Source organism: Phaethon aethereus (genome assembly GCF_964289735.1).
Source record: "Phaethon aethereus genome assembly, chromosome: 10".
Lineage (NCBI taxonomy): Eukaryota > Metazoa > Chordata > Aves > Phaethontiformes > Phaethontidae > Phaethon > Phaethon aethereus.
Window position 1 is genome coordinate 4,144,544 of NC_138586.1, and position 27,788 is coordinate 4,172,331.

Here is a 27,788-nt window from a genome sequence, read left to right on the forward strand (position 1 = left end):
AGTGTTGGGCCCCTCACTACAAGAAGGATGCTGAGGTGCTGGAGAGTGTCCAGATGAGAGCAGCAAAGCTGATGAGGGGTCTGGAGAACATGTCTCATGGGGAGTGGCTGAGGGAACTGGGGTGGTTTAGTCTGGAGAAGAGGAGGCTGAGGGGAGACCTTATCGCTCTCTACAACTCCCTGAAAGGGGCTTGTGGTGAGGTGGGTGTTGGTCTCTTCTCCCAAGTAACTAGCAACAGGACAAGAGGAAATGGCCTCAAGCTGTGCCAGGGGAGGTTTAGACTGGATATAAGGAAAAATTTCTTCACCAGAAGGGTTGCCAAGCATTGGAACAGGCTGCCCAGGGAAGTGGTGGAGTCACCATCCATGGAGGTATTTAAAAGACGTGCAGACGTCGTGCTTAGGGACATGGCTTAGTGGTAGACTTGGCAGTGCCAAGTTAATGGTTGGACTTGATGATCTTCAGGGTCTTTTCTAACCTAAAGGATTCTATGAATTGAAAGCAATTTTTAGTAGGCTTATTTTTAAAACATTCTAGCATGACTCGGACATAATGTGCAAGAGCTAAAGTTACGGCATCTTTAAGGTTCGTTGTTGTGTGGCCACAGGATTTGTCAATTGCCTCAGCTGCCAAAATACAGAATAGTTGAGGTGCTCCTGTTCTATTTGGTGGTTTTACTCTTCTGTAAATTCTAGGTCCGCTGTCCCTGTCTGCTGGCCTTTGTTGCACCTGATTTACCTTTGTGTAGAAATAATTTGCAAAAGTAGCTGTAATTTTTGCTTTTGCTAACAGGATTAAATGAGTTCTGGTTTTTAGTCCTCAACAATTGTTATATCTGGGCCTCGTGCTGTTTCTCTCCCCCTGAACAAAGTACAGTGCAGGAAAGGGAGGAGTGTGTGGGGATTCTATTGCAAATGAGTGTATTTCAATTAAAATCAGTAATAGGGGCAGAAGTATTGCGAGCGATTTCTATCAACACAGTTAGACATAATATTTGTTAGAAAATGCAGTCTTTAAATTTCTCAAATTGGTGAGTAAAAGCAATTTAATCGGGTTGTTCTAGTTCATAAGTGAGACAGGATGTATAGAGATGTAATCTGTTTGGTTGGGCTGATGGAGTGACATAAAATTAGATAAGTTTTTAGCATACAAGCCTTTCTGTAAGTTGTTAGGAAACCTTTTTTAAGAAGGCAAGTTATCTTGAAAAAGCTTCTATCGCATTTAAGTTTTGAATTTTTTTAATTATTATTTTTATTTTGGTTTGTCCTTTAATTTACATTTCTGTTCCCTTCTGATTATCTTTTTGAAGTTACAACTTTACATGTGAGATGTACAGCGTTTCCATTGGTGCTCTGGACATTTAATTCTAGTGTTAGTAAAGATAAGGTACATTGCATTAACATTAGTTTTATTGTAAAGCTTATAGGAATTGCAGCTGACTTAATAGAATTGTCTCAAACTCAAAGTCAGAACTGGGCCAAAGGTAGGTTAAGACAGTTCAGCAGTAAATTTTGCTTTACAAATTAGAAGATGTATAGATCTGTAAATATTTATGGTGGTGTTGACCTCCAAAGGTATTAGTAATAATCTTAGAACGTCCTTTTTGTTTTCCAAAATGCTTCTGGTAAAATATACAATTAAGGTATTAGCACCTTAATTTTTAAGTGATGACTGATTACCTTTAATAAAACTGGGGCAAAATTATTTTAACATATAGATATTTTGTACAGGCTCATGTGTTTTGCCTGCCGTGTCATCTGTGTAGAGAGGAGACTTTACTAAAACTTGGAGCTGTTCATATTTCTGAATTTCATCTAAGCCAAAAAAAGCTTTTTGCTGTAACTATTGTAGACATTGATTTTACAAATAACACCCCTTTAATTTGGGTAAATCCTCAGGTCTGTTATAGTGGAATATAACTGTTTAGTAGTAAAATGGATTGTGATGTAAACTCACAATACCAGAAACTCTAAATGAAGTACAGAAATTTGAATTTATTGAGCCAGGCTTAGTTACTCTGTGAGTTAATTCAGTAAGTAGGTCTGTAATGATTTTGTGCACACAGTGCCAGGTCATTATTTCAGGGAACTGTTGCTTAACAGAATTGTCTACTGCCTTTTCTCAAAGGGCAAAGCTAAATACCATACTGGCTTTAGAAGTGGAAAAAAAATCCAAAATTCTGATTTTATGATGGGTTAACTGCTTCTCCTTGTTTCATTAAGAAATGAAAATAAAATAATGTTTAGGAGAGAGAAGGAACGTGCCCTTGTGAATATATGTTTCTTGCACATTATGTGTGTTGGGGATGTAGTAATTCTGCCTTAATTTTTATTTTACTTTCTTAAAAAAAAAAAACAAACTGATTTTGTAATTGTTGGTCTATTTTTCCTAAGAAAAACCTTGCTAGACCCTTGGACCTAATGGTAGATGATAGTCTGTTTCCTTAGCAACTCTTCCTGAAAGAAAGCAAAGGAAAACACTACGAATGGAAGGACAGTCCTTAGATTATTATCTTTATGAAAGGAGGAGTGCATAATGATGCCCTACCAAAGCTTTTTAAATAGGTCCAGGGTTATCAAATATCGATAATAATTTTATCATTTTGCTGCGAAAACTGACTTATAGAATATGAATTCTCTGGCACAGGGGAATGCATTACTGCATTTGGTGGAATAAACTTACTCTGTGAATTGACTGTTTATGAAAGGTAACTGCAAATCTAGGAAAAACGGAATTTTAGAATTCAAAATGATTATAAAATTGCTATATTTGTATAAAGTGGCTCAATGAAATTTAGAGGGGCTTTTCCTGAGACTGTCACAAGTCTGAGGTCTCAGCAGTGGAATTTGGTGTAACTAAGGAAACTGTCCAGAATGAAAATACTTATTTCATTATCTTATTTTAAAAAACATGCATTAAAAATTGGGAATTTCAAAAATATGAATCTCATAAAACGCATGCTTTGCCATGATCAAGCAAAATAACTTGCATTAGCTGATGTCATTTGTGGTAATTCGAATAAATCAGATATTCTTGAAATTTGATTGAATGTGAATGAGTAACTGGGGACACCCAGCAGTTACTCAGGGTTTCAGGGAGGAGCATGTCATTTGTGACTCTCATCTTTCCCACGATGCTTCCCACACAGTCTCCTTCTGTTATGCTAAGAAAACGGTGCACACCCTGTAAGTTCAAAGGCAGACTTCTAGTTGAGTTGAAACACTAGTTTGGTTGAAAGTCAGATTTGTATTTGTCTCTGAATATTACTTGTTAGAAGTATCTGGGCGGGAGGGTGGTGTCGGGGGAGCTGGCTGCCCTGCGTTTCCTTTGCCGCAACTCTCGCTTTTCCATTACTAGTGTGGATAGTTGTTGGTACTCTGTGGTTTTTGGTCAACTTTTTAATCTTTTTGCATGATACTCTTAAAGGGACCGTCTTCACAACATTTCCTAAAAATCTTTTAGAACAGAATTTGCTTTCATTTGAGACTTTTGGTGACTAGTTGATTTCTTAAGCTCGACAAAGACAGACTGGGCTATGGGCCAGTGCTGAAGAATACAAGGTAGGACTGTGTGCTCACACAAGAGGGAGACGCAGATCAAGTGTGTCTGAGAGCACTTAGGTTTTTAAGAAAGGTTTTGCGTATTTGGAAACTCTTAGCTAGGACAGAATGGAAGAAGTTGGCATAGAAGCTACCTGCTTCTGGGCAAGTTTCTCTGGCTGTTCTCAGCTTAGCAGTAGATGTTTATTTTTAATATAGAGTAAGGGACATTTCCCACAACTTTATTGCTAAGACGGGGCGGGTGAGGTTGATGGAGAAAACGTCCCACTGCACATACTGGCCGGTGTTTATATGTGCTAAGGTTTGCCCCTCACTTCCTAAGAGGCTGGAAATAGAGGTGCAGCAGTGGTATATTGGATACCTCGCCCAGTAGAAGTGAATTTAAAGGCTTTGTTTGGCTCAGGAGATAATTTTTTGTGAAATCTGCTGTTTTAATACAAATTATCAGGGATTAAGCGAGGTCAGAGGAAAAAATTCTCTCTTATGCTTATAAGCTGTTAAAATCTTTAAACTCTGCAGCTTTGTGTGGGAGGCACTGTGGGAAAGGAGTCTCAATTAAAGTTTTCAGTTTGTCAGCACCTCCTCCATTTAGGTGTTTTCTGATGCTTCCTTTTTAGACTGTATAAAGAAGAAATAGCACGAACTGGGTGTGGGGGACCAGGCTCTAAAAGCCCTTTAACACGAAGATGAAGCTTTTGAAATTTTTACCATTTTCCGTAGACCAGAGTAATGAGAATTAAAATGCTCGTGTAAACCGTAGCAGAATTTTCTGGTGTTTGTAAACAGGACCAACAGATACCTGTTTCTAAAAATCATTCCTGTTAGGCACCAGGGAGAGAGAAGCTGTGTCCTTTACAGACCTGTACAGTTGAGATAGTAGAAAAGCTTTTGGAAGAAGAAATAGCGTACCCACCTCTGGTGGGACATAAGCAGCCATAGAAAATGCTGAAGAATATCTGAAGACAACTAAGCCTACGCATACCTCAGATTGAGGTAGTCCTTACAGGTCTCAGCACTCTGCACTGTTTCACTTCATATCACATATGGATTTGTGAGTGTGTGTTCTCAAGGCCGGGGGGGGGGAGTTGACCTGTCTTGAATTTCATTATTTACAAATAATGGAAGTTTTACTATTCATTTGATGCATTTTAGGGGGGGAATGTGTATTTACCTGAAAATAACAGGTTGGGTTTTTTTTTTCCTAACACTGTTTTAAAATATAATGTTAGGGACAAAAGCAGTCCAGGTTTGTATCTCCCCTTTGGATTGCTGATGCACTTTTCAAATGCTGCCATCTTCAGCTGTACTCCAGGGAAACGTATGGAGTGATATATACACTCCATACAAGTGTATGTTGTTGATAGCCTTTATTTTAGAAACAGAAATTCAATGTCCTTTGATTTCTTAGCTATGTAAATGACAATGTATTGATACAGTTACAAAGCATCTAATGCTGTGAAAATATGTAAAAAAACAGTTCCTTAAAAATATTTGATGTAGATCCAAAAAATATTTCTAACCTTACAGATTTCAACTTTTATGTGAATTTTCAAAACTTTTAATTAAAACTTTTCTAAATGTAGTTGTAATTAACACACAGAGAACTTTTTTTGGCCACCAATACCAATTTCAGTAGGACTGATAACACTCAATTCTTAAAGCAAGGATATTGGGGTGGGGGGAAGGTGACATGTGCCTGTGTTTTAAATATGGTATGCAGGCTACAAAGTCTGTCAGCTCAGATGCTTGAATTTAGGTTTGCTGTCCCAATGCAGTGGTATCATCGTTGTTTCTTGGTGCCGATTACTTGTAATAAAGGGTCAATAGTCAGGCCAGCAGTCTCTCAGGCTGGAGACGTTCAGTATATAAATAACTCCCACAAGAACTTAGGGAACTTGTACAGATGTTAAGGAGTGCTGTGATGAGCCTGAGCACAGCTCTTGGGAACTTCCCCATCTGTCAGGAGCTGCAACCCCAGCTTCACTGAAAAGGGCCTTTGTGATAATGGCAGTTACTAACAGTTGTGTAAGTGTATGCAATCAGGTATATCAAACTCTTACCAGCAAGGAAATGTGGTTTTGTTAAAGTGAATAATGTTATGCCATTTCATTTTTACTGAATTTTTCAGATGAGTAAATTTTACTTAGTTTTAATTTGGTTTGATTTGATAGGGGAAAAGAAAAGCTCTTGTTTTTTTGAACAGTACAACTTTTTGATACTTCTAGTTCAAGTAATTTTAATGACTTCTACTACTATAATATCACAAACTGAAGGTGGTCCCAGGCTCCTGTAACATGCAATTAATTCGCCACTTTAGATACCAGCCTAATTGCCAGTAACGTTTTCAGTGTTTTAGTCATAAACAAAAGCCAGAGTAGAAATGCTTGCACACTGGTACATTCAAACAGTATTTCTCAGTTTAGACTGAATTAATTTTTTTCTCTATGAGAAAAGTTGCTAAAGCAAATGTTTTAGAATAAGAATATATTTAGTATGTAATAAGTTTAATGCTTTTTCTTCAAATAGTGGCTTATATCCCATTCAATTGAAGTGTCAATGTAAAGCCAAATGTAAAGCCAAAAAAGTCAAAATATAATCTGTATGAAGGTTGAAAGATATCTGAATGTCTGCATTAAAAAAAAAAAAAAGTTCTGTGTGCTTATGTGTATTTTTGACAGCTTTGGTTCTTAGGAAAGACAATTAAAAGAGCTGCTTCTGTTATCTCTAGGCCAGTTACTTCCAGATGCTATTGTTAAAGCCCCACAGATAGCGTGTTGGTTTTGCCATGAAGTGCTCATTATATACATGAGCACAAAGAGAGAAAGGGGAAATGTAATTTTAAAATAACTGAAAGGTCATTGCAACCTCAGTCCTCTAACAGGGCATCGCTGCTTTTCACATTTTGTTTCTGTTCCCAGAAGCTTCTATGCAATTTGCAAGCTGGTTAGATGGCCCTTTCTCATCTGTGCTGAGGATGCATTCTGCAGTTTGCTCACTTAGCTACAGAGAGGCTTTTTTTTCCTTTGACCTAGACTGCTAATCCCTCATTGCAAAGAGCAGCAGCTGTGCTTTGTCTGTGGAGGTCTCTGCACTGCATGCAGCCTCATTCGTTAGAGCAACCCCTTCTTTGTGTGTTCTGCTTTTTCAGTTACTGAAAGGGTGACTTTCTGTTTTCTTGCTTGGAAAACCCTCTTCAGGTTTGTGGAAGTCTACAATGCATGAATTTTTTTTTTTTTTCCCAAATGTAGATTTCCAAGAGCTGTTACATACAATTTCACAAAACTGTGTGTTTGACTAAAGTGTTCTGGCATTCAAGAGGTGAAACATTTCTGAGTTGCTTTTAGAAAGGTGGTGTGAAACCTATTTCCACTTAAATATTAAACACTTTAGGTAGATGTGTTGAACTGTAGCTGTAATGGATATAATTAGGAATAAACCAAATTTTTGTGTGTCCATGTTTGTATCCTCATTTAACGCTGAATAATCAGGCTTCAGTTGCTTTTGGTTCCCTCAGTTAAACATATGCAGCAATGTAAGATGTTAGTGGTAGTTGAAAACTAAGTTAACACAGGAACAAAACAGATAGTCATTTGCTGGTTTAGGCTTTACTACAGTGAATGGAAAAACTGCTGCCTTCAAGGGGAGAAGAATTTGGCCTGTAGTTTCTCTAAGAAGATACGATGTAAGATAATTAATTAGTAAAGCACAAATTTCACATTTCAGTTAATCTCATAGTCGAACATTCATGTTTATATTTTCATGTTTTGTAATAATCTTTATTCTGTAGCTGAGCAGAATATTCAAATACATGTAATGCTGTTGAGCTCAATGCATTGCTTGAATACTTAAGTTACAGTTTCTGAGGCTATTGACAGAGGTAGCCTAACCTGAACCTTTTGCCTCTTCTTTATTTCAGAACTTCCTTTTCATTCCACTTCAGCTGTTTTTATTTGCTACTCAAAACCTGTTTTAGAGTGGAAAACATAGACAGAGGGACAGCTGGCAGAGTTGGAACTGAACATACTGTTTAGCTGAGCTTGCAAAGGTTCTGTTGCTTGGGCATCTTGACCATAGATACGGTGATTTGTGAATGCCCCAGCCAGTCACTTCCATAAACTGAGTAACTTGCTGGTAGCACTGAATGTGCCACCCCCAGTAGACAGAATTGTGGCAGAAAACTAGAAGGAATACAGGGATGAAAGGGTGACCTGCTCACATGAGAGAGAGAAGTGGCAATGTTGCTAGGAGAATAAGAAGGCATACAGACAACTTGTGTGTGGAAGAAGATCAAGAGAAGGAAATGCAGGAAGCAAATCTTCCAGCTGTATAGAATATGTTCATGTATCTAAAACATAGTCTATTTTTTTAAAGTGGTGATCTGTAGAGGTATTGAACAATCATACCTTAATGTGCTAATGAGATTCATGTATAAAGTAAAAACCTACACACGCACAAAATTAAGAGGGGAAAAAAAATGTTGAGAAGCCTTGTTTGTTGCCTTGAATCAGGAATTAAGTTTTGTCCTGATGCAGCAATTCTCATGCCTGCATTCTAGGATGGCTTCAGGATAGTGGGAAGAGTGTCTAGAAACTAAAATTATTTCTTTTGTGCCTACAAATTCTTATGAAATAAGGAGTGGCTATTTCTTTCCCTGAGGTCTTGTAACATATGACGTGCCACAAGGGATTCATCTTGTGCCTGTCTTTTTTACTATATTTATAAAAACAGTGAGAATTAGTAAGATACCATGAGCTCATATACCAACCTTTACACTGACAGCACTCAGATGTGCATCTCTTTGCAGATATACTCGCAGTATGTGTAAGAGATTGCACTTAGATAAAAACCAGCTGGTTTAAACATAATCCAAGTTGAGTAGTGATACTGATGAATAACTTATCTTAAGACAAGCCAGGATATTATTCAGGACCCTGTGTTATGAGTGGTCATATCCCAGTCTGTAAGACAGCGTGGACCCTGGGTTATTCTCAGCTTAGGCACTTGCTCAAGATTTTCAAGACTGGATTCTGTCACCTTTCATTTCATTTATCAGACTATATTAGTCAGTATCTTCATATTTCAGAATATTTTATTGTCTTAATCTTTTTCTACAAAACATTTAATGCAACACCTCAAGTAAGTGAATATGATCTTTTTCCTTCTCAATTCGGTTACTGCATATTCTACCATGCTTTTTCCTTTCCTTATTCTTAACCTAATTATACTTAATTTGTCTATCGTTGTGGTTTCAAAATCCTGACCATAAAACAGTTTCTGTATTTGTGACAAACAGTATCAAAACTAAGCTTAATTGTAAAATTCCATCCTCAGGATTTACTGTCTTGGTTTTGAAGTGAATCATATTGACAACTAATAAAAATTCAACTACATGCTGTTTTTATATAAAAATATAGTTTACAGTATTTCTGGTGACAAAAGGAATATTGACAAAATCAAATATTCTTTTGTTCCAGACTTCCAAAAGTGTAATAAAATTAAACCCTTTTTACAAGGCGCAGGAAGTCAAACATGTAAATGTTCAAATTATATTCATGTACTTATATATCATTGCATTGCTGAGATATTTAGGAAGCTTTGAAAAGTTCATAAAGAATTAAAAATATTTCATGTTGACTTGTACTTTTTTAAAATTACAACTTAAGTGCATCTTTAGAGGGGAGTAATGTTTTGTGAATTGATTAAATGAGGGTTGCACTCAGAAATAAAGTGGCCTTAAAGATTTGTAGTTTGGGTAAATTCGTGATCTTAAGGCCAATATTGAGAGAATTCCTGGAGATGTAAAGAATTCTAGAGACTTCTTTTTAATGCTTCTAGGGATTTCAGAGGTTAGAGTTGCTCAAGCTGTACAGTTCTAAATGCAATTGAGCAGTTCATTTTTGTTAATTATCTAAACTTTGCCATCTGCTGGAGAGCCTTTTAGTGACATTATAATTTAGTCCAGTTGGAGCTCAGTTAGGGTTTTCTGACTAGTCTGTTATCGTGTGTTCACCAAACAAAAACCTACACACCAAACTCTGGTCAGTTTTGTTGTTCAATTTTTAATTAAGCATCTGGAAGGACTGTCAAGCTTACAGTGTGATGCTGTGAGACTGTTTTAAGTGCTGTCGATTTGCTTTTATGTATCAAACCAGGACACTTCCAGGGCAATTGACACCTTTCAGCTTCCTGAATGTTTGCAAGAGCATGACACACAAATTGTCACGCCTTTTTGAACTCCATTGTCCTCATTTATCCCAGCATGATGACAGATGCAGGGAGGGGTGAGGGACAATACAGGAAAAAGCAGAAAGGAAGCTGCGACCTACGAAGAAACTACTGCATACAGCTGCTTTACCTTATGTTCCCCTGTAGTTAAGAGAATACTGCTCCAGCTCCATGCTCAGCAATTCAGAGCACACAGCTGTTTTGCATGGATATTCTGAACTGACTTTGTTCAGTTCTAGAGGTATGGAGTGTATGGAACATAGCAGTTGCAGCTTTTTGTGCTACACCTGGGCAAATGCGCAGTAATTGCGTGCTTTGTGGTGTAATTTGCTATAAGCTGTACCTCTCACTTACTGACCTGTTACATGAAGACTTTGGATTTAGCGTACCTTTTGTGAAGGCGTACCTCTAAACTATTACTGGAGCTCTGCGACATCTTAAAGTTACGTTAATTTAAGGCTTGGGGGTGTTTTCTCAGTGTAATAGGACATACTGTATCGTAATGCAAAATGATCCCCCCACGCCCTGCAGGATTAAAACAATATGAGAGTCTTTAACTTGCTTGCTCTTTCTTCATATTTAAGGAGAAAAGTCAGTCCTTTAGAACCACAAAAGTGATATAATGTTAAGATTTCTGGCTTCGGGAAACAGTAAGGAACTTGAAGCCATAGAAATTTGACTCTTATTAATGTAATCAGGACACTACAATATTATTTTGTGAATTCTTTTAGTTCTAACAACTGCATTATATTTTCTGATGGGAGCAGATTGCAGGAAATGCAGCTTTTGTGATCACACTTTTCCACTTGGAGGCCTTAACAGCAGGTACACAAAATTGTCCTAAACTTTTAAGGACCTCTCCATACTTCACTATTTCCTTGGTACATTACAGCAGTAAGAGACATGAATTTCAGGCATTATGTCCACACAGCGTAACATTATTGTGGCATAATGAACTGGGTTTATTTGGAAGAATCTAGTGTGATGGAATATTTCTCTGGGTAATTCAGAGCTGTAGAGAAAATGTCTATTCATTTTCTTCTAAAAAGCTCTGTTTAAATTTATAGAAGCCTTAGCTTTTACAGCTTCCATGGTTATGAGCTTTCTTTTCTGAGGAGAAATTTTGTAATAGTGAGTAAGTGAGGAGTTTGATCATTTTCATCCAGTATTTACATAAGACTCACGGACCCAGCTGAAGAACCAGCAGTAGTTGAACCTCCAGGCGTTTCAGACAGTGGTCATTATGCAGATGCACATTAGCTCCGTGTCTTAACAGATACTCACCTTGACTGCAGATTCACTGAGACCACATCAGCCATTCCATATGTGCGGTGGAGTTGATCTGTGCATGTACCCTGAGTCAAGACAGCCAGAGTAAGAAATGAAGGTTAAAATAGGGATTTGTCTGGAAATATTCTGTAAATACCCTTTTTGTTCATTTAAACAACTCTTGAACTTGTTTGGGGAAAAACAAGGTCCCGGAACCTTATCAGCAATACCAGTATGGTTTGCTTTTTGATTGTGTGTATGGGTGGCACAATACATGCACACATGCACAAAAATACTGTTAAGGATATAATTGAAGCCATTAAATCATTTTCCTTTTGTGACTGCAGTCAGTATCAAACTTGGTATGTATTAAAGAAGTTTTTTTAAGATTTCCATAACCCTTTGCCTACACACTATGATGCTTTAGTGACTATTGTATTGCCTGCTATCTAATGGAACTGCACAAATTTTGCCAAATGCAAAATCAATGAGTTAATACAGCACAAGGAACAGGTGGTAAAAAATGCTTAACATGATCAACGACTGAAATAAGCAGTGATGTGGAAACATTTGAATGCAGTATACCGAAATTGCCTCTGTTCAGGTTTCAGGAGTACTCCAAACAAAATACCTTAATTATTCTCTTTATTACCCCCCTCATGTATTTGACTAATATTTAAGTTAATATTTTAATAAATATATCTTTGAAGAATTTCCAATTCAATGATGAAGTGTTGACAAAAATCTCTGATTTACAGCCATGAAGACATACGATTTTTAATACAGCTTTTGTTAACTTTACCTGTGTTTACAATTTCTTTTTTTTCGGCATTCTTGAAAGTAGTCCCATTAAGTGGGGATTGTTAAGGTTTTGCTGGGTTCTGTCAACACCAGCAACAGCCACTTCTATTTTGTTCCAGACCATGAGCTATTTTGACATGGCTCGCCCAGCACTGTTAGTAACACGCCCCACAGCTGGACACCTCTGCCACAGAATACAGAAATGATGGTGTCCCATGTGGGAAGACACAAATTGCCCCTGCTTTGTTCGTCAGGAAGCTGCAGCATTGGTTCGGAACCTTGCCATTTTATTTTCTTTTTTTTAGCCTGTCCTAGATTTAGATGAATAATTTTACCAAAAAGTTTAGGTGTCTTGACTTTCTCAAACTCCCTAAACGTGGAGTTTTTAGATCTTTTGATGTCTGAACTAAAAAAAGCTGTGAAATGTAGTTGTTCTTGTCCCTGTTGTCACTGTTAACTGACTGGGAGAGAAGCTCAGGAAACTACTGAAGTGAGTAATGGTTCCCCTCTCTTTGGTAGATGGGTCATCTTTTGCCCAGAGGTTCTTTTCTGCCTTGTCACTCAGCAAGTTGAAACTGGTAATAAAAACTCGGTAGATTGGTTTGTCCTTCAGGATATTGTGAGCAAACCGAAGTGTTCTCTTAGGGAAATGTTTGAAATACAACAATGTAGACTTTTTGTTACTGCTTTCCAATTCTGGGTCTATCTTAATAGATAATATGTATTTTTTTTAATTGGTGTATTACATTAATGTCTTTTATAGCATTGTTTTGTCTTCTGCAAGAAGTCTGAAAATATCCAATCCTACACAGTTGTTTAAAAAAAAAAAAAAAAGCTGAATGACTCTTGGTAAATTCAACTCAACCAGGTGTGTTTGCTGCCTTAGTGTATTGCATCCTGTACCTACTGCAGCCTTGCTGATACAAACCAATTAACAATTTCCAGACTTACTAGAGCGTTAAGGCATTTTGTAGGACATATAGACAGCTTATTTTAGGCACCTCTGCCTAAAATAGAGACTTAATTGTCTTATCTAGTCAATGAATGGAGGTTGCCTTTTCTGATGAGCCTTTCTAAACAATTTATGTACATGCTCTGAGTTGTCTTTTAGAGGAATGGTGGTTTTTTTCAAAGCTAAAATAACTGTCTAAAATAGAGTATCAGAATATTCCTTCTTCCTATTAAACTACATGTCTGAATCCAGACGGAGACTGGGGGAGAGAGACTTTCTGGCATATTTCAGTTTTGTGGAGTTAAAAATAAATTGAAGAGCCAAAATGCCAGATCAATATTTTATTTCTCCCACTGTTGTCATTACCTGCTGCACTCTGCAAACAAAATAGGCTAAGAACTTGAGAGGAGAATTTCTGTGCCAAATGTCAAGAAGTGAGTATTTCTTTTTTTACCCTGTGACTGCCACTTAGCAACATAATGTGCAGGAAGTATAAATGTTGTTCTTTCCCTTTCTGTCTCCCAAATGTAAGGGAGGGTTCAGGAAAAACACGTCATTCACAGTTGTTTGGTTTCCTGGAAATTTTTCCAGTCTGACAAAAAAATAAAGACAATATAAATAAATTATTTTTCCTTGCATTCAAGTGATCTGATGATGCACTCCTTGAAGTCTCCATTTAAGTTGGCAAAACTCCACTGGTCATAAATAAAAGTTGTTAGAAGCCTGTCATGTGGGTTGTTTTAAGCTGTCTGATCTCTTACACTGAAAGCTAGGAGAATTTTATTCATAATACTTGCAGTTTCTGAAGAAGAGCACACTCTGCTCTGTTTTTCTGGCTTAAAAATGAATGGCATATCGTGACTTGGAAACTGCTAGTTTTTTCTGGTCTCTGCTAAACTGAGTTATGGTAGCTGATTTTCATGGGGAAAATACTGGTGATCTGCTTAAGTGTTCCTTAATTTCTTCCTATTTAAGTTACTGAATGAAAAAGTAAAAATCTTAACTAACTTCACTGACCAGTAACCCAGCAATGGCAAAAACATTGAATATTGACACATTTTTTTCCTGAAACCCTGGCATCAAGTGTCTCTTGTTGCTGTCATCTCGGTGCTGTTACCTAAAATCCAGTGAGTTTGCCAATCATTAATTTCAGGATGTTTTGAATTAATTGAAGAACAGTATCTAGGCCCTTTGGGCTCAGTTCATTGCCGTAATGCCATTTCTTTGTTAAATGCATTTTCTAAGGTAATTCTACGAAGCATATTTTGCTCAGTGAAAGAATCAAGAATCTCGGGGTTATACTTACTGAGCTAAATGAAAAGGAGTTTTCAGAGCAGATAGAATTTAAGTCCTTTGCCTACCATCTAAAAGTAGTGCCAATGTGCTGTTTATCAGAAGGGGGTAATAGTTCGTAAAATGAGATCTTCAGCCTATATTTCATAACTCTACTGATGATATTTGAAGAATTGTTTAGATGCCAAAAAATTATGGTTTGGTTTAGCAGTGTTCAGTATTGGAAACTGGTTAAGAGAAAACTGAGTATAGCAGTGAACTGAAGAAGTAATAGGAAATCTATTTGATTAATTTGATTAAATTTATCAGTTGTATTTTGATTAATCCTCTGGGAGCTATGTTTCTGCATGGTACACTGAGCAGATTGTGAAAGAGGGGCTGTCACAAAAAGTAGATTTTTAGGAGTCGGGGATCTTGGGTTCCATTCCTGATTCTGTCACTGACTCACTGTGCAAGCCTCCTAAATTGCATGAGTCACTTCGTGTCTCTGCCTCATTTACGCCTCCTGTAAAAGTGAGTATTACTCGTATCATGCCCAGCGTTTGACAGTTTTCTTTGCATCTCCTTCCCCTGTCATCTTTAAGGCCCCAAAGTAATTTCTAGTAACGTACAAAATTGTATCCAATTTTGCCTAAACTCTCTATCCAGTTTGGGTCTGTAGATGTGATTGTCCCCCAAAAAGAAGTTTAGTGAGAAATTTCATTGTGAATAATTTTCATTAAATAACAAACAATAAAATATTAAGAATTTAATTAATTTAATACCTTCATTCATCTATACCTAAATCCTTCTTTACTATTTTTGATGCTTATATGCTATCAAACTTTTTAAATTGATCATTTGAATTCAATCACAGAGATTTTCAGGCACTTCTAAACTGAGTAACATAGCTCCATTACTATTTCTTATTTCCCCAGTTTATGTCCTCCTGTTTGTTACCCATCTGCCACATCACATTTAAGAGCCATCAGTTCTTAAAGACTGAAGCTGACTTTTTTTTTTAAACATTTCTATAACCTACAGAAGTTACAGATGGACAAGACAATGATGTATTGCACTTTGGTTCACCTGCTCACGCTCTTATTTCAGATGATTCCGAGGGCTTCTCGGTGGTGCATGGAAAATGAAATTATTGAAAAACATTTCTGGAGAGCTTATGGCCAAATAAACTTAATTTGAGGAGAAGCTGAGATTTGTATAGCATGGCTCAGCTGAAGAAAAACTGATAGTTGAGTAACACTTTAGTAACACTTTTTTTTTTTTCCCCTGACTGACAATGACTTGATCTTAGTAGGACACCCAAGACTGCATAAATAAAGTATATTTAACTAGAAAGGCTGTGTGTGTGTGTGCATGCATTTTGTGTCTAAATATAGTTTTCTTTGAACAGGATTCAATTTTGACTTTGCCTGCCTTCACTTTTAACATGGAGCAGAACTCCATGTGGGAAAACTAATGTCCTTTTATTGGCCAGCTGGAATTCCCCTTGCTTGGCACTGCTTCAACTCTTCACTACCATGTACTTCCGTTTAGTCAGCAGCAATATGTGTAAATTGGTTCTGGGCATTAAGGAATAACGAACAGATGGTTTAGAAAATGCTTTTAAAATGAGTATTTTTTTTCTTTAAAAGTAGTTTTGAACTCTGCCTGAAAAATTGTGGAGTTAATATTTTTTAAAGCTGGTATCTAGTATGCCAGATTTTGTTCCATAAGAATCCTTTTGTCTTTCTAACAGAAGAATTAACAGAAGAATATGGCATGGAATAAGATTGTAAAATTACATTCTGATACTACAAAGATAATGCTTCCATCTTATAAACAGAGCAAAGTCTCCTCTGCCTATCTACCTACCAATCTGTTGACACACAATTATGCAGTGACTTTTCAATCTGAACAGTTCAGACCAGTAACATGCTTTTGAGGAAGACAAGCATACGTTATCTTGTCTGTATTTTATGCTTGCTTTGAATTGGTCACCGAGAGCCATACCAGCATGACAAGCGAGGCAGAAGTCTGAATCTGCCTACATACATCTTTGTACAGTGTATGAAGCGTATGGTAAGTGCCAGCCCGTACCTCTAGAAACCTCTGTTCTTTCCTCCCAGACCAGGAACAACAACAGTAAAAGCTCATGCAAGCTGTTTGATCCTTGGTAAGTGGTGAGATCTGCTGACGCCTCCGGGGTGATGCCAGTCTGTTAACCATTGAGAGCTTCGGTTTCGTGCAGTGTGGACGGCTGCCCCTGAGGAACACTACTGGACCAGCCTCTTGTTTTACTGACATCAGAACAGTCAGTAGATGGTGCTTTATTCACTACCCACAGAGATAAAGTTTAGGCTTAAGGATAACGGCTGAATTCTGAAGGGAAGCGTCTCTAATGACTTAGGTCTCCTGCTAACCAAGAATTAAAAAATGCAAAAATGAAAACAGTTAATCTGTGAAGAGATGATACAAAGCTGGTCTGCTCTTAGGCTTTCAAAAGGTGTCTGGAATTTAATTTCAACCATGGTAGTAATAAAAAAATGATTGAGAAGATGACTGATACTCTAATATACAGCACTTAAAAGGTAAATGTTTTCTGGTTTTAAAGTAGTGTATGATGTACCTAGATAAAACTCATTAGGGCAGGGTTATTATGTTTTAAGCTAGTTATTCTAAAACTGGCACCTGATGTAATTGCTGGACTATTTTAGTTTTATAAATTTTGCATTAGGAGACAATATTCCATGTGTAGCTAACCAGTACAAATAAATGCTCTCTTGTTGGCATCTCCCTTCAGTATGTTTTGTTCCAATTGCCGAGCGTCAGCACAAATTTCTTCAGGTAAATTTTGATTTTTCTTATATAACAACAGAGACAAAGCTGTTCTGAAAGATGAAAACAAACTGTAATATGGGGTCTGGAGACAGGGAAAGGAGGAATAGAATAGCAGCAGTTCTGTATTGACCTGTCACAATGGTGTCAGAGACTGTTACTCAAATCTCTGATCTTGCTCTGCCAGGTATCTCCCTTACCTTCAGCAGCATGAGTGCTAATACAGGGTGTGTGCACAGGGGTGTATAGACATGGAGGTGCTGAGGAGCAATTTTTCAGCAGGCTGTACAGGTAAAATAGCACCTAGCAGTTCTGAAGGAACTAGGTATAGCTGAAATGGCACTATTGTCTGATAAACAGTATTTTAGTTATTGTGAGGTAGTTGTGTGAAAGCAAGGTATTTGTGCCAGTGTCATACTGAATAATGGAACTGGCCTGCTAAGTTGCTCATAAGCCAGCAATGTTTGCTGCCTTGCTCTGCTTTTGCTAAAACTGAACTGTTTGGTGTGCCGTATATGCCTGAGGGCTTTGTGCCTTTGTGTGCCTTTCTGCTTCCACTGTCTTCACATGAAGGTTTCCTATATCAACTTTTTATCAACTTTTATATTCAAAGTTGTCACGATTCACCCATCTTGTTTCAAATTATTATCTCAGCATTTGAGCAGGCTAGCTGAGACGTGGCTTACGCGTGCATTGTATGATGCTTGTTTCTGTACAACTTAAGTATGTTAAATTAGGCTGGTTTCTCCTCCAGTAATGCCAGTGCAGCAGATCTTCAAGGAGTGGGAATTTGCCTGAGACTTTTACTGGTAATATTATTGGGACCACAGCCTTTGCTTCAAAAAGTTACAATTCACATGTGCATTTTGGCAGGTTTAGGAGGGGGAACTGAAAGTTAGGTAAACTCCGAGCATTGAGTTGTGCAAAAAAAGTATTTTGAAGGTTACAAATTCTTACATTATGGGAAATGTTTTGCATGGTAAGATTGCTGCATAAATCATGCAAATGAGGTTTAAACAAGTATTGGCAATATCCATGCATACAGTTGTTTTCTAAGATAATCAAGTTTATTGTTAATGAAATAATGCTTGTGTCTCGGTGCTTTTCAGTAGTGTTTTCCAGTGGATTGGTTCTATGGTAGAAGTACAGCGTACCTCAGGGAAATGAGAAATTTGCATATAAGCAAACTTGTAGTAGTAATGAATTTTAAGAGGATTGGGGTTTCTAAGCATAACTTTTTAGTTTTTAGTAAAAGGTGGGGTAAAATATTAAAAGCGTGTATGCATGTGCTTATTAAATAAACCCTTGAAGAGCTTTTTGCAGAGATACTGTCTCTGGCTCAAAATAGCTAAGCTATAAGCAGCTGGATTCCTGGAGAGTATTCCAGGAAAGCACCCCATAGTATTTACCATGTTCTTATATTCATTTATTTTGTTAACTGCTGTTGGTTATTAATAGTAAGCTAGATGGACTTCTGCTTTGAGCTGTCCCTGTGTTCAGAGTATCCTCCCTTTACATATATATATATATATTTCCCCCCCTCCTCGTGTGGAGGGATGAGGAAGGCTGAATTAGCTGTTTGTATTTCCGATTGTTGCTATTATGCTGTGGCTATGAGTTGATCTCTGATGTTGCTGAAACACCAGGCAACAGAGAATGGTAACTTTGTGTGGTTCCCAACAGCTGCAAAGCTAGCTTTGCAGATCCCGTCAACAAAATCTTGGAGAGTACCGTCTTTAGATACATTTTCAGTGAAAGTCATTAGTTAAATATCACAGGCATTATGCTTTAAATCTCCTTAGTTCCCAGTTCGTCACAGGTCTGTGTAGGCCTGTCTGTCCCACATAAATGTCAAAAGATTTATCTTGGCTAGTTACTTACTGGCCCAGCATCTTCTCTCGCATCTATGGCAACTTTACCTAGAGTGGCCTAGAGTTACTCCTGAACAATGGGTAGCGTAGGCCTGCTAGCTGTTACCTCATTATATAATGAATTTTTCTTCATAATGAAAATCTAAACCTCTGACCTATTTTGTAATGTAAAAATACTGAAGCTTGGAGAAGGGCTTCTAGTCTAAATTAAAATATTGTGTTCTCTTTTGTAATTGCAGCATATCTGGGAAAAAGGCCTGCCTTCCCCCCACCCCAGAAAAATAAACTCTTCCGTTTATGCTATTAATTCATGATGGAAAGCTATTTCTGGTTATACACATGATGATTTCCTTTAGCTAAACTTTATTATTTTGTTTATGCGTCCTTATTTGGTCTGCTTTAATAAAGTTACACTACTCCTTATATAAAATGGTGGTATCTGATGCAGAGACTTCAGCCATCTTCTAAATACTATAGCCATGGCTATAACTTTATCAGCTAATGGCAACCACTGGCTGTATGCCAAGTAAAAGGAATGAGAATGATCTAATGGTTAGATGAAACAATGAGACACGTGAAGAACTTGGTAGTACTTTAGTAAGCCTCTTAATTTTGATCTCTCTTTACTCCTTATAAAAGCTCAGTTAGCAGATCACTGTTTTTGCTGGAGATGAGCATGTTTGTATTCATACACGCTGTATTTCAACTCTTAATAAAAAGTTATGAGATACTATACTCACTTTAACCTTCCCTTTTCCAGTTTGACTGGTTCTTAACCAAACTTGCGTAAGTAGGCTTTTACAAATGTTCTTACTCGTGGTACTGCTTACTGCCTGTTAACCGCTTTGTTTTTCAAAGCGTGCTGGAATGTGCACAGATCGCTCCTCTCTGTATTGAATTTTACCCCACTGGGTGTATGCTTGTCTATAGAATGGTTCGTTAGCCTGAGGATTAGCTTAGCTGTTTGCAAGCTTCCCTGTTACTAATCATTGCCTCTGCTTTGCAGAACATCTTCAAGTCCTGTAAGTTTACAGGTCTCTACACCCCTTAGATGTTTTCACCTTTTTATATTTACCTTTGCCAGTTAAGCATGAATATTACTCTTTTTTTTGGAGAATATTCTGCTTGTTTTAATTTTTTTTCCCACTGAATAATTAAGTTCTACAGTTTGATTACTGTATTACACATTTGATTATTGCAGGCTATAGAATTTCCACCTCTACTTTATGTTGTATAGCTTAATCCATTTTGAAAGGGATTTACTAAATTGCAAGGAGAAGAGCCATTGCTTTGCTAGGTTTTTCCCAATTTCCTTCATTAATAAGACTGTGACAGTAGCAAAATCAGCTCGGGAAGGAATGACCTTCAGACCACCACCTGACTGGCCAGCCAAGAACTGAAACAAGGAAAAAGTTGGGAATGTTGGTCAGTGTGTTACGCTGGCAACTGGGTTATCAAACTGGTCATTTCATCAGGAATTTTTTATTCCTTTATACTTTTCAGTTGATTCATTAGATCCTTGAACTTAAAAAAAACCCAAACAAACAAAAAAATCCTTTGAAATTCTGTTTTGTCTTCAACAGTGCCCTTAAAGATAGTCGTTTCCCCCCAATGACGAGGGATGAGCTGCCACGGCTTTTCTGCTCAGTGTCTCTACTCACTAACTTTGAAGATGTATGTGACTACATGGACTGGGAGGTAAGGATGTCAGATATCCTTTAAGAAGATTACTTTGGTACCATGAACATCTATAGCAGAAGTCACACCATTTAAATTATCTGCATATATTTAGTGCAGTTGTCACTGTTTTGCATGCTATACACATTGTTTTGTCCATAGATTCAAAAAATCCTTTTTGATAGAACTGTCATCACCTTAAAAGTCTGAGCCATGAAAATGGAATAAAGTTGTATTCTTGCCCACTTAGGCACTCAAAGTAAGAGTGGTCTGCCCAGCTGTATTTATGTCTAAGACTCCGTCAAGCAAGGTATTGTCTGAGTGATGGTGTCCTGAGACCTCTTTTGCAGCATAGCTAACTGCAGAAACATGGTAGATTGGTCCATTGATTCTGGAAGGAAGATGTTCCAGTATGAAAGTTAATAGTCTGATGTTTGCTTCCGGAAACAAGCACTGCAAAAAAGTGCAATCCCAAAACAAGCTGCCTTCTTTAGCTTGCAGGAGTGAACTGTTTATCTTTCCCAAAACCTTCTTTGCTTTCAAGAGCGAGTGGCCTGCACAGACCCCACAAAGCCCTTGTACAATGAGGCCAAGTAAATCATTGCTCTTGTTTTTCTTTGCTGCTTATGCATGGAGCTGAATCTATTTTAAATGTTAGGTTCTAGGAAACCTGCATGTATTTCCTAGGAACAGCAGCGTAAAAGAGATTAAGCAGCAAATGCCGCTTTTAGAATTATTTCTGGGAAGGTACACTGAAGGAAGTGTCATTGTGTATTCTTCTGCGTTTTCCCAAATTATTTGGTATTAGACACTTGCAAAAAACAAGTTACTGGACTTAAAATGAACTTCTTAGTCAGTATGACTGTTTTGTTGCTCTTTGAGTGTATATTTGAGTGGACATAAAAAAATTCTTGAAATTGTCATATATGGTAGCAGGCATATTATAATGCCAGAGACACCACACAAGTTACAGTATTTCCCTTTAATAATGACTTAGCCCTATTAAATATTTAGGATTTCTTAAGAGAAAAAACAGGCTTTCTATCGTATTCACACTTAACAAATGTATATGGAATACAAATTTAATTTGTTGTTATGAATGGTAAGAGGCCCTACTGTATCAGAATGGTGGTATCCAGCAGTAACCTCAGCATTAGGAATTTTACAGTAGCGGAAATTCTAAATAAAATGCGTTTCCTGTTCAACTCATAATGACAAGGGCTTCTTACCTTCTGATAGGTAACTCTGAATGAGATGAATGTAAGTTTCCTTTGGAGTTTATCAGCATTTTCACCATAATCAGAATTACTAATTTTTTATCTAATGTTAGACCAAAAATAAATGGTAGCTGAAATTGTGTGTGCATTCTCAACAAGAAGTTTTTTTCAAGTAGTAGTTTCTCTTCTTGCTGAGCCATTAGAGTACTTTAAATAATGTTGTCGAGTAATGAAAACTGTAGTGATTTTTATTAAACCAAGCTAGAAGTCAAAGTTAAAACTGGTAGAATTTTTGTTGGGAGACAAGTCATAAAGACCAGTTATTTTTAAACACATTTGATACTGATAGCAGTCGTTCCTTCCCCACGTAAACTCGGCTTTATTCATATTTCCGTTCTCCTTGAGCTCATCTTTTGGATCTGTCCTTCTACCAAGTCTTTTCTTTCCTGCACACATTTGAATTCCTGCCTCAAGATGCCTCCAATTTTGCTGTTGATTCTTAATGCAGATATACTTGCATCTCATGTTGCACTGGGAACTGCGCGTGTAGTTAGCAGCACCCCAAAAAGAGGGAATAGAAGAGTTTGAATAGATTACTGTGTAGTATCATGGCATCGGGTCCTTCAGAAAGAGCTCCTGCTTGGTTTGCGAATCCTGTTAAGTCAGCGATTTGGACAAATAAGCCTACACTCGGAGGGTCCTGTGAGTGGATTCAGATCCCAGAAATGGCATATCTAAGGTGTGATCATGTTGTAGCTCTTGCAATTCCAGCTTTGGTGCTACAGGCTCTGCCTCCTTGAGAGGGTATGGCTGCAAGGTACGTTACAATGGCAAATGATTTCATGTATCCCCTGCATGCTTTTCTTCCTAGAAGTACAGAAGAGAAAAGCAAAGTGTCTCTACTCATTCCCTCTCTCTTTCATGTTATAGCAAATGAACACCTTTTTCATTTATTTTCTCATTACTTTAAGAATCTGTGGAGGTTTTTTGCTAGAAGGTAAAGCCTCTCTTGCTACTTCAGACCTTCTCCCCATTTTTTTACATTAAAACATCATAAAACATTATGATTGTATGTAATTATAATAAGAAACTTTTTTGAAAACATTATTGTAATTCCAACAGGGTAACAAATAACTAGAATTGACCGGTGGCTCTTCCTTAAAACACCTTGAAAGAAATCTTTGTCCTGAAGTTGCTGTTCTTCAGTAAAGTAAAATCTGCAGAATTGTACAGGCTTGCCATGTTGATACAAAAGGCCTTTAGCCTGTGTGCACTCGTTTAAGTATTAGCTTAAGTAGCTGTGGCCAATAATGTTGACTGAAAGGTGGCTTTTCATTGTTGACAAAGTTAGCACATTTAAGAGTTGTGGAAGTTCTTTCCTTCTTGCAAGTGCAGCAGCACCAGCAACTCTTGCAGCTCATATTCCATAGAACAGAGAAGAATCTTGACCTCAGTATTTTATTCTCTGCGGACAATATTCAGTGACTTCATGTTTGTAAAAAGTGGGGTCAGCTTCTAATAAGTAGCAATAGTCGCTTAACCTGAAGCATTCCATTTGCAGACAAGATTGTATACAGCTAATTCCATAGTTGTTCTTAGGTGAATAAAGGGGAAGTTACTATGTTATGTGGTATCGTAAGGAATACTGTACAAGTTATAGGCCAGCTTTTTTGTTTGAAAATATTTATAGCTTGCTGCTGTTTAAAGATTGAGACAACAAACTGTAAGTCAGGAGAAGGATTAGCCATAACCTAGAACAGCCTCATCTGGTTCATCGTGTGGTTATGGAATGCTTGTACTGGGAGCGCTGAGTGGCAGGCAGGCAGAGTTTGTTGTAGTTTAACGGGCGAGCTGGCAGTAGGGATTGTACATGGAGCCATGTTTCTAGTCTCGAGCTGGGGAGAACAGCAAACAGTGAGTGAACTCCAGGAACAGGCGGACACTTGTTTCTAACACCAAGGAGGTGTTGCACTATTCCAGCTCTGGGGTGTTCCATGTGGATCCTTTGTTATCTGCTTTAATGTATTTCTGAAAAAATGTTTACAGTTTATTCATCTTAAACTAGCTAGTGATATTTGCATGCAAATCTCTTACAGGTTTCAGTGCAGTAGATAAAACTGAACAGAATTATTATCTGATGATAATTTACTGCTACTAATGTCTACTCCACAGTGGACTAGAAGCTTAAATTTCAATAAGGCTTGATGTTTTAGATGCTTATCCAACTTCCATGTTGATAGTCTGACGAGTATAATGTTATTTCTTCCTCTCAGTATGGTTGGAGAGTCAGTACAAGAGGAACAGATTTGTAAACTGTGTTTGCAACTTTGACTCAGAACAGTCAAACAGGAGAGTTGCTTGAACTTCAGTGTCGGGGTGCGTTTTGGAACAATTTTTTCTTAGCCTAGCTGAGATAGATATATGGAGAGAGGTGTTATGGACAATAATCTAGCAAGTGCCAGAAGCGCTTGGGAAAACAATAAATGTAGTGTATGCATATTTTCCCCCATCGCGAGGTGTATGTAAATAAATGATTCATTAAAAGAATGCATATGAGTGAATATAAATGCATATAAATACACCACAAAGTCTGAAGTTCTGTTGAGGTCACTTCAGAAGTAAAATAAAAAATGTTGTTTAATGCAATCCTTAAATTTAGTGAAAGGTCTGTGTTTTTTAATTAATATTTTTACTGGACCTAGTTTTAGGTAGCCTCTGGCCACTTACACAGTGGGCTAAAACGTTTATATTCACAATTATACATAGTATACAGTACTTCATGCTCTAAAACCCTATAGAAACATTTCTATTAGAGAAGACTGGTTTGTTGCCTTTCTAAGCCTCTCTCTGTATCTCTCTTCCCTCTCCCAGTAACAACAGTCTAAATAGATTCTGATCCATTTGGGAGGCTGATACAGAAATTGTGTGGCCTTTCTGCCGCTCAAGATACCTGTATGTAGTCATTTCCCTAATAGATGAGACAGAACTTAATCTCCATCTGCAGAAGATGATTGTTTGGTTTGTTTTTCTGAACTGCACAGATGTCATTCTACAAAAACGTGCCTGTATTGTATCAGTATTTTTAGTTTGAGAAGTGTGCCATAGGCTTTGTATAAAGTTCTGTGCAGAGCCTGGCAGGCAAGCCAGTTACAGGCCAGTTAATGCCTTCCAAACATGTACCTACCCCTTACCTCCCATCTTGAAGAGGAATATTTTGGGAAATTTCACAGAAGTTTTCATTGATGCAGGACTGTTGGTCTCTTGAGGAAGTGAAAATAAATTCCTAACTGTTCCTGTGCCAGTGTGGATCATTCTTATTTTGCTTGTGTGTAGCTTCCATTAGTTTAACTCAGCTCTGTCTTTGATTAACTGGAGCTGAACAATAAAAAGCCATTTGTACCGGACGAAGAGTACTGCTTAGCTGTGCAGTTGGAATTCATGCTTCACAGAATGCTACGAAATGTTTCCAACCAGAGGAACTGTGGGTGCAGTTGTGTTGCCTTATTCATTTTGCTCTACATTTTTTTTCTTCTACAGACGTGGGCCTAAAAGTCCATTAAAATGGTTAACGGGAAACATCCAGTGCAATGCAATTACCTACTGCTTGAATGTTGCATCATACTTAATACATCACTAGTGCTTCTGGTTAGTTTCTCACAAATACTGCATGATCACTATTACGCAAAACCATTGTGTAGAATTTAGAATCTAATACTCTGCAGGATTTGAAGGTGTGCAAAACCTGAAAATATTTGATCTTTGTGCTTAGGCAATTGAATATAGACAGTTACAAAATCACCAGCTGCAAATACTTACTCTGTTCTTGGAATGAACTCAGTAGGCTCATTTCAGCCTCTAACACGATTTCATTTTACTTTCAGGCCCTTTGGGTTCATAATTAGTCATCTGAGTACACAGATTTGATCTGTCTAGTGATTATATATCCATGTTATGAAAGTTAGGTTTAGGAGTGTTTGGTAATGAAGTATCACGTTAAAATTTGCAGTGAATTAAATTTCTTAGAATCAAAGTAATTTTTCCTATTTAAGAAATGTTAGGTTTGTGGGGAAAAATTATTGAGGCCACAGGAGAGACTCTTCCTCCTGTTTCCCCAGGCTTATGTCCTATTATAAAAGATTTAAAAATATAATATTAAAATAAGCAAATATGTTACTTGAACAAGGGGTAGAGCTTTGTAAATATCCCTTGTTTTTTGACTGTCATGCAGTTACAGTAAAATAGGCTGTCACTGGAAAAACTGTTACAACGTTTTCAATTAATTTTGTGTCCAAAAAGAAGTGCCATACCAAATAACATGATACCCTTTTAAACATAAACGATTCATTTCCACATACAATGTTGGGAACTTTTGGATTTAAATGGAAATAACATCTTAGTTATGTGGGCATGAGAAGAAAAATGTCCATCTACTAATGCTTTGTGTTTACGCACAGAACTCAAAAGCAACTGAAAACTTACTGGCAATGGAATATCTCTTATGGCATGCCTGATCCAAGTGCAGGTACTCTCAACAGAATTATTGTACCTTGAAAACAGGGGTGCTTAAAGAATGCCCTGGAAAGGTGCCTAGACTCATTTCATTTTATTTTTTCTTTAGTTGTTTGGTTTTTTTGTTTGTTTGGTTTTTTGGGTTTTTTTTGCAGTTCACTTTATATACATCTAACTCCTTGGTATTAGTAATTTTAGTTTCCATACTGGCATTTTGTCATATTAGAGTAGTTAGTAGCATGGAAATAGGAGTTTGAAGCTGAATGCTTTGGAATATGTCCTTTTCCTCATCATACATTACCAGAAATTTTCAAGTCTCCAGGCTCGAGTTTGTGGTGTGACAAATCTTTCATTATTCAGTTGTTACTTTGAACAAAATTAATGCTCTTAATTGAAGCATCATTAGATTTGCCAGCTGTTTGGTTACCTGCAGAATTTATCTGGTGACCAGGTGATTTTATCAGCAGCAACATTGCTGACAGTGTCAGAGGGGGACAGTAGACTCAGAGACAGAAGGACTGTTGCATCTCAGCTGGCTTTCCTTCAGACCACAAATGAAGCTATGTGGTGGGGAGCTGAGGACCCATGTTTGCACTGCTACTGACCTTACGAGGCTGTAAGGTGAACACCTTTCAAAGAGATTACATTCACTTCAGTACCACCTCTTCAAACTCTTTGCAAAATGGTATTAACCACTGAAAGGTTCACATTTTGGGTTTTGTCATGTTAGAAATCTCTTGTATCTTTTTCTTTTAATGTACTAATAAAGCTGCCAATTTCTTGCAGGTGGGTGTACATGGCATTAGAATAGAATTCATCAATGAAAAAGGATCAAAACGCACCGCCACCTACTTACCGGAGGTTGCAAAGGAGCAAGGTCATTGTTGCACTTTATTTCATATGATCTGGTGAAGAATTTAAACATACGTATAAATCTAAAATGCAATATTTGACCTTGCACTGATGTCAGATGATGGAGCAATATTTAATTGTAAGAAGACTCTTATATAAAATGCCAATTACATGCCGGTATCAACCCCCTTACAGGGATTCAGTAAACTGTAGCTGTTGTTTAAACATGTCATGAACACAGTGTAGCTATAGGAAAATAAAATACGGAGGGGTGGTACAGTGCTGTCAACCAGCTTTACAGTTCTTAAAAGCTGTCAATTTTTGTATGCTTGTTATGCTGTGACTATGTTATGCTGGTCAATTACATGAACAGCTGATTTATTCCTAAATTTGCAATGATCAAGGGTTTGGGGTTTTTTTTTTTTTTTTTGTTAGGTACTTTCTGCTAGTACTTAATTCCTTTTATAAACGCTGACTTCCTGAGGTTTTTGATGGATGGACAGGAATTACTTCCAATATGAAAGTCCAAAATAAAGTAGTTAAAGTCCCTTTTAATAGAGTCACAGACTTAAGTTTGTGGATTAAAAAAAGTGTAGTAGATTTTGTTGTATAGTAATCTTTTGGACTAAGCCCCTGACTATGACTACTCACTATGGTTTATTGTTTTTCCAAGCTTGACACTGTGTCTCAATCCTTTACATTTTGCATTGCTGCTGCTTTTTTTTTTTTCTTCCTTTTTGTATTTGAG

General features: G+C 37.4%; 1 protein-coding gene across 1 annotated transcript in view; it reads left to right on the top strand.

Annotated features, from left to right (window-relative positions):
- The window catches only part of AMMECR1 (AMMECR nuclear protein 1), a gene marked incomplete at its 3' end in the record, with an annotated part of 101,343 nt that overhangs the window by 67,299 nt on the left and 6,256 nt on the right, over window positions 1-27,788 (top strand). Inside the window, exons 4-5 of the mRNA XM_082004363.1 lie at window positions 20,369-20,483; window positions 26,975-27,065. Coding sequence (XP_081860489.1) covers window positions 20,369-20,483; window positions 26,975-27,065 — 206 coding nt within the window. The remainder of the gene's footprint in view (window positions 1-20,368; window positions 20,484-26,974; window positions 27,066-27,788) is intronic.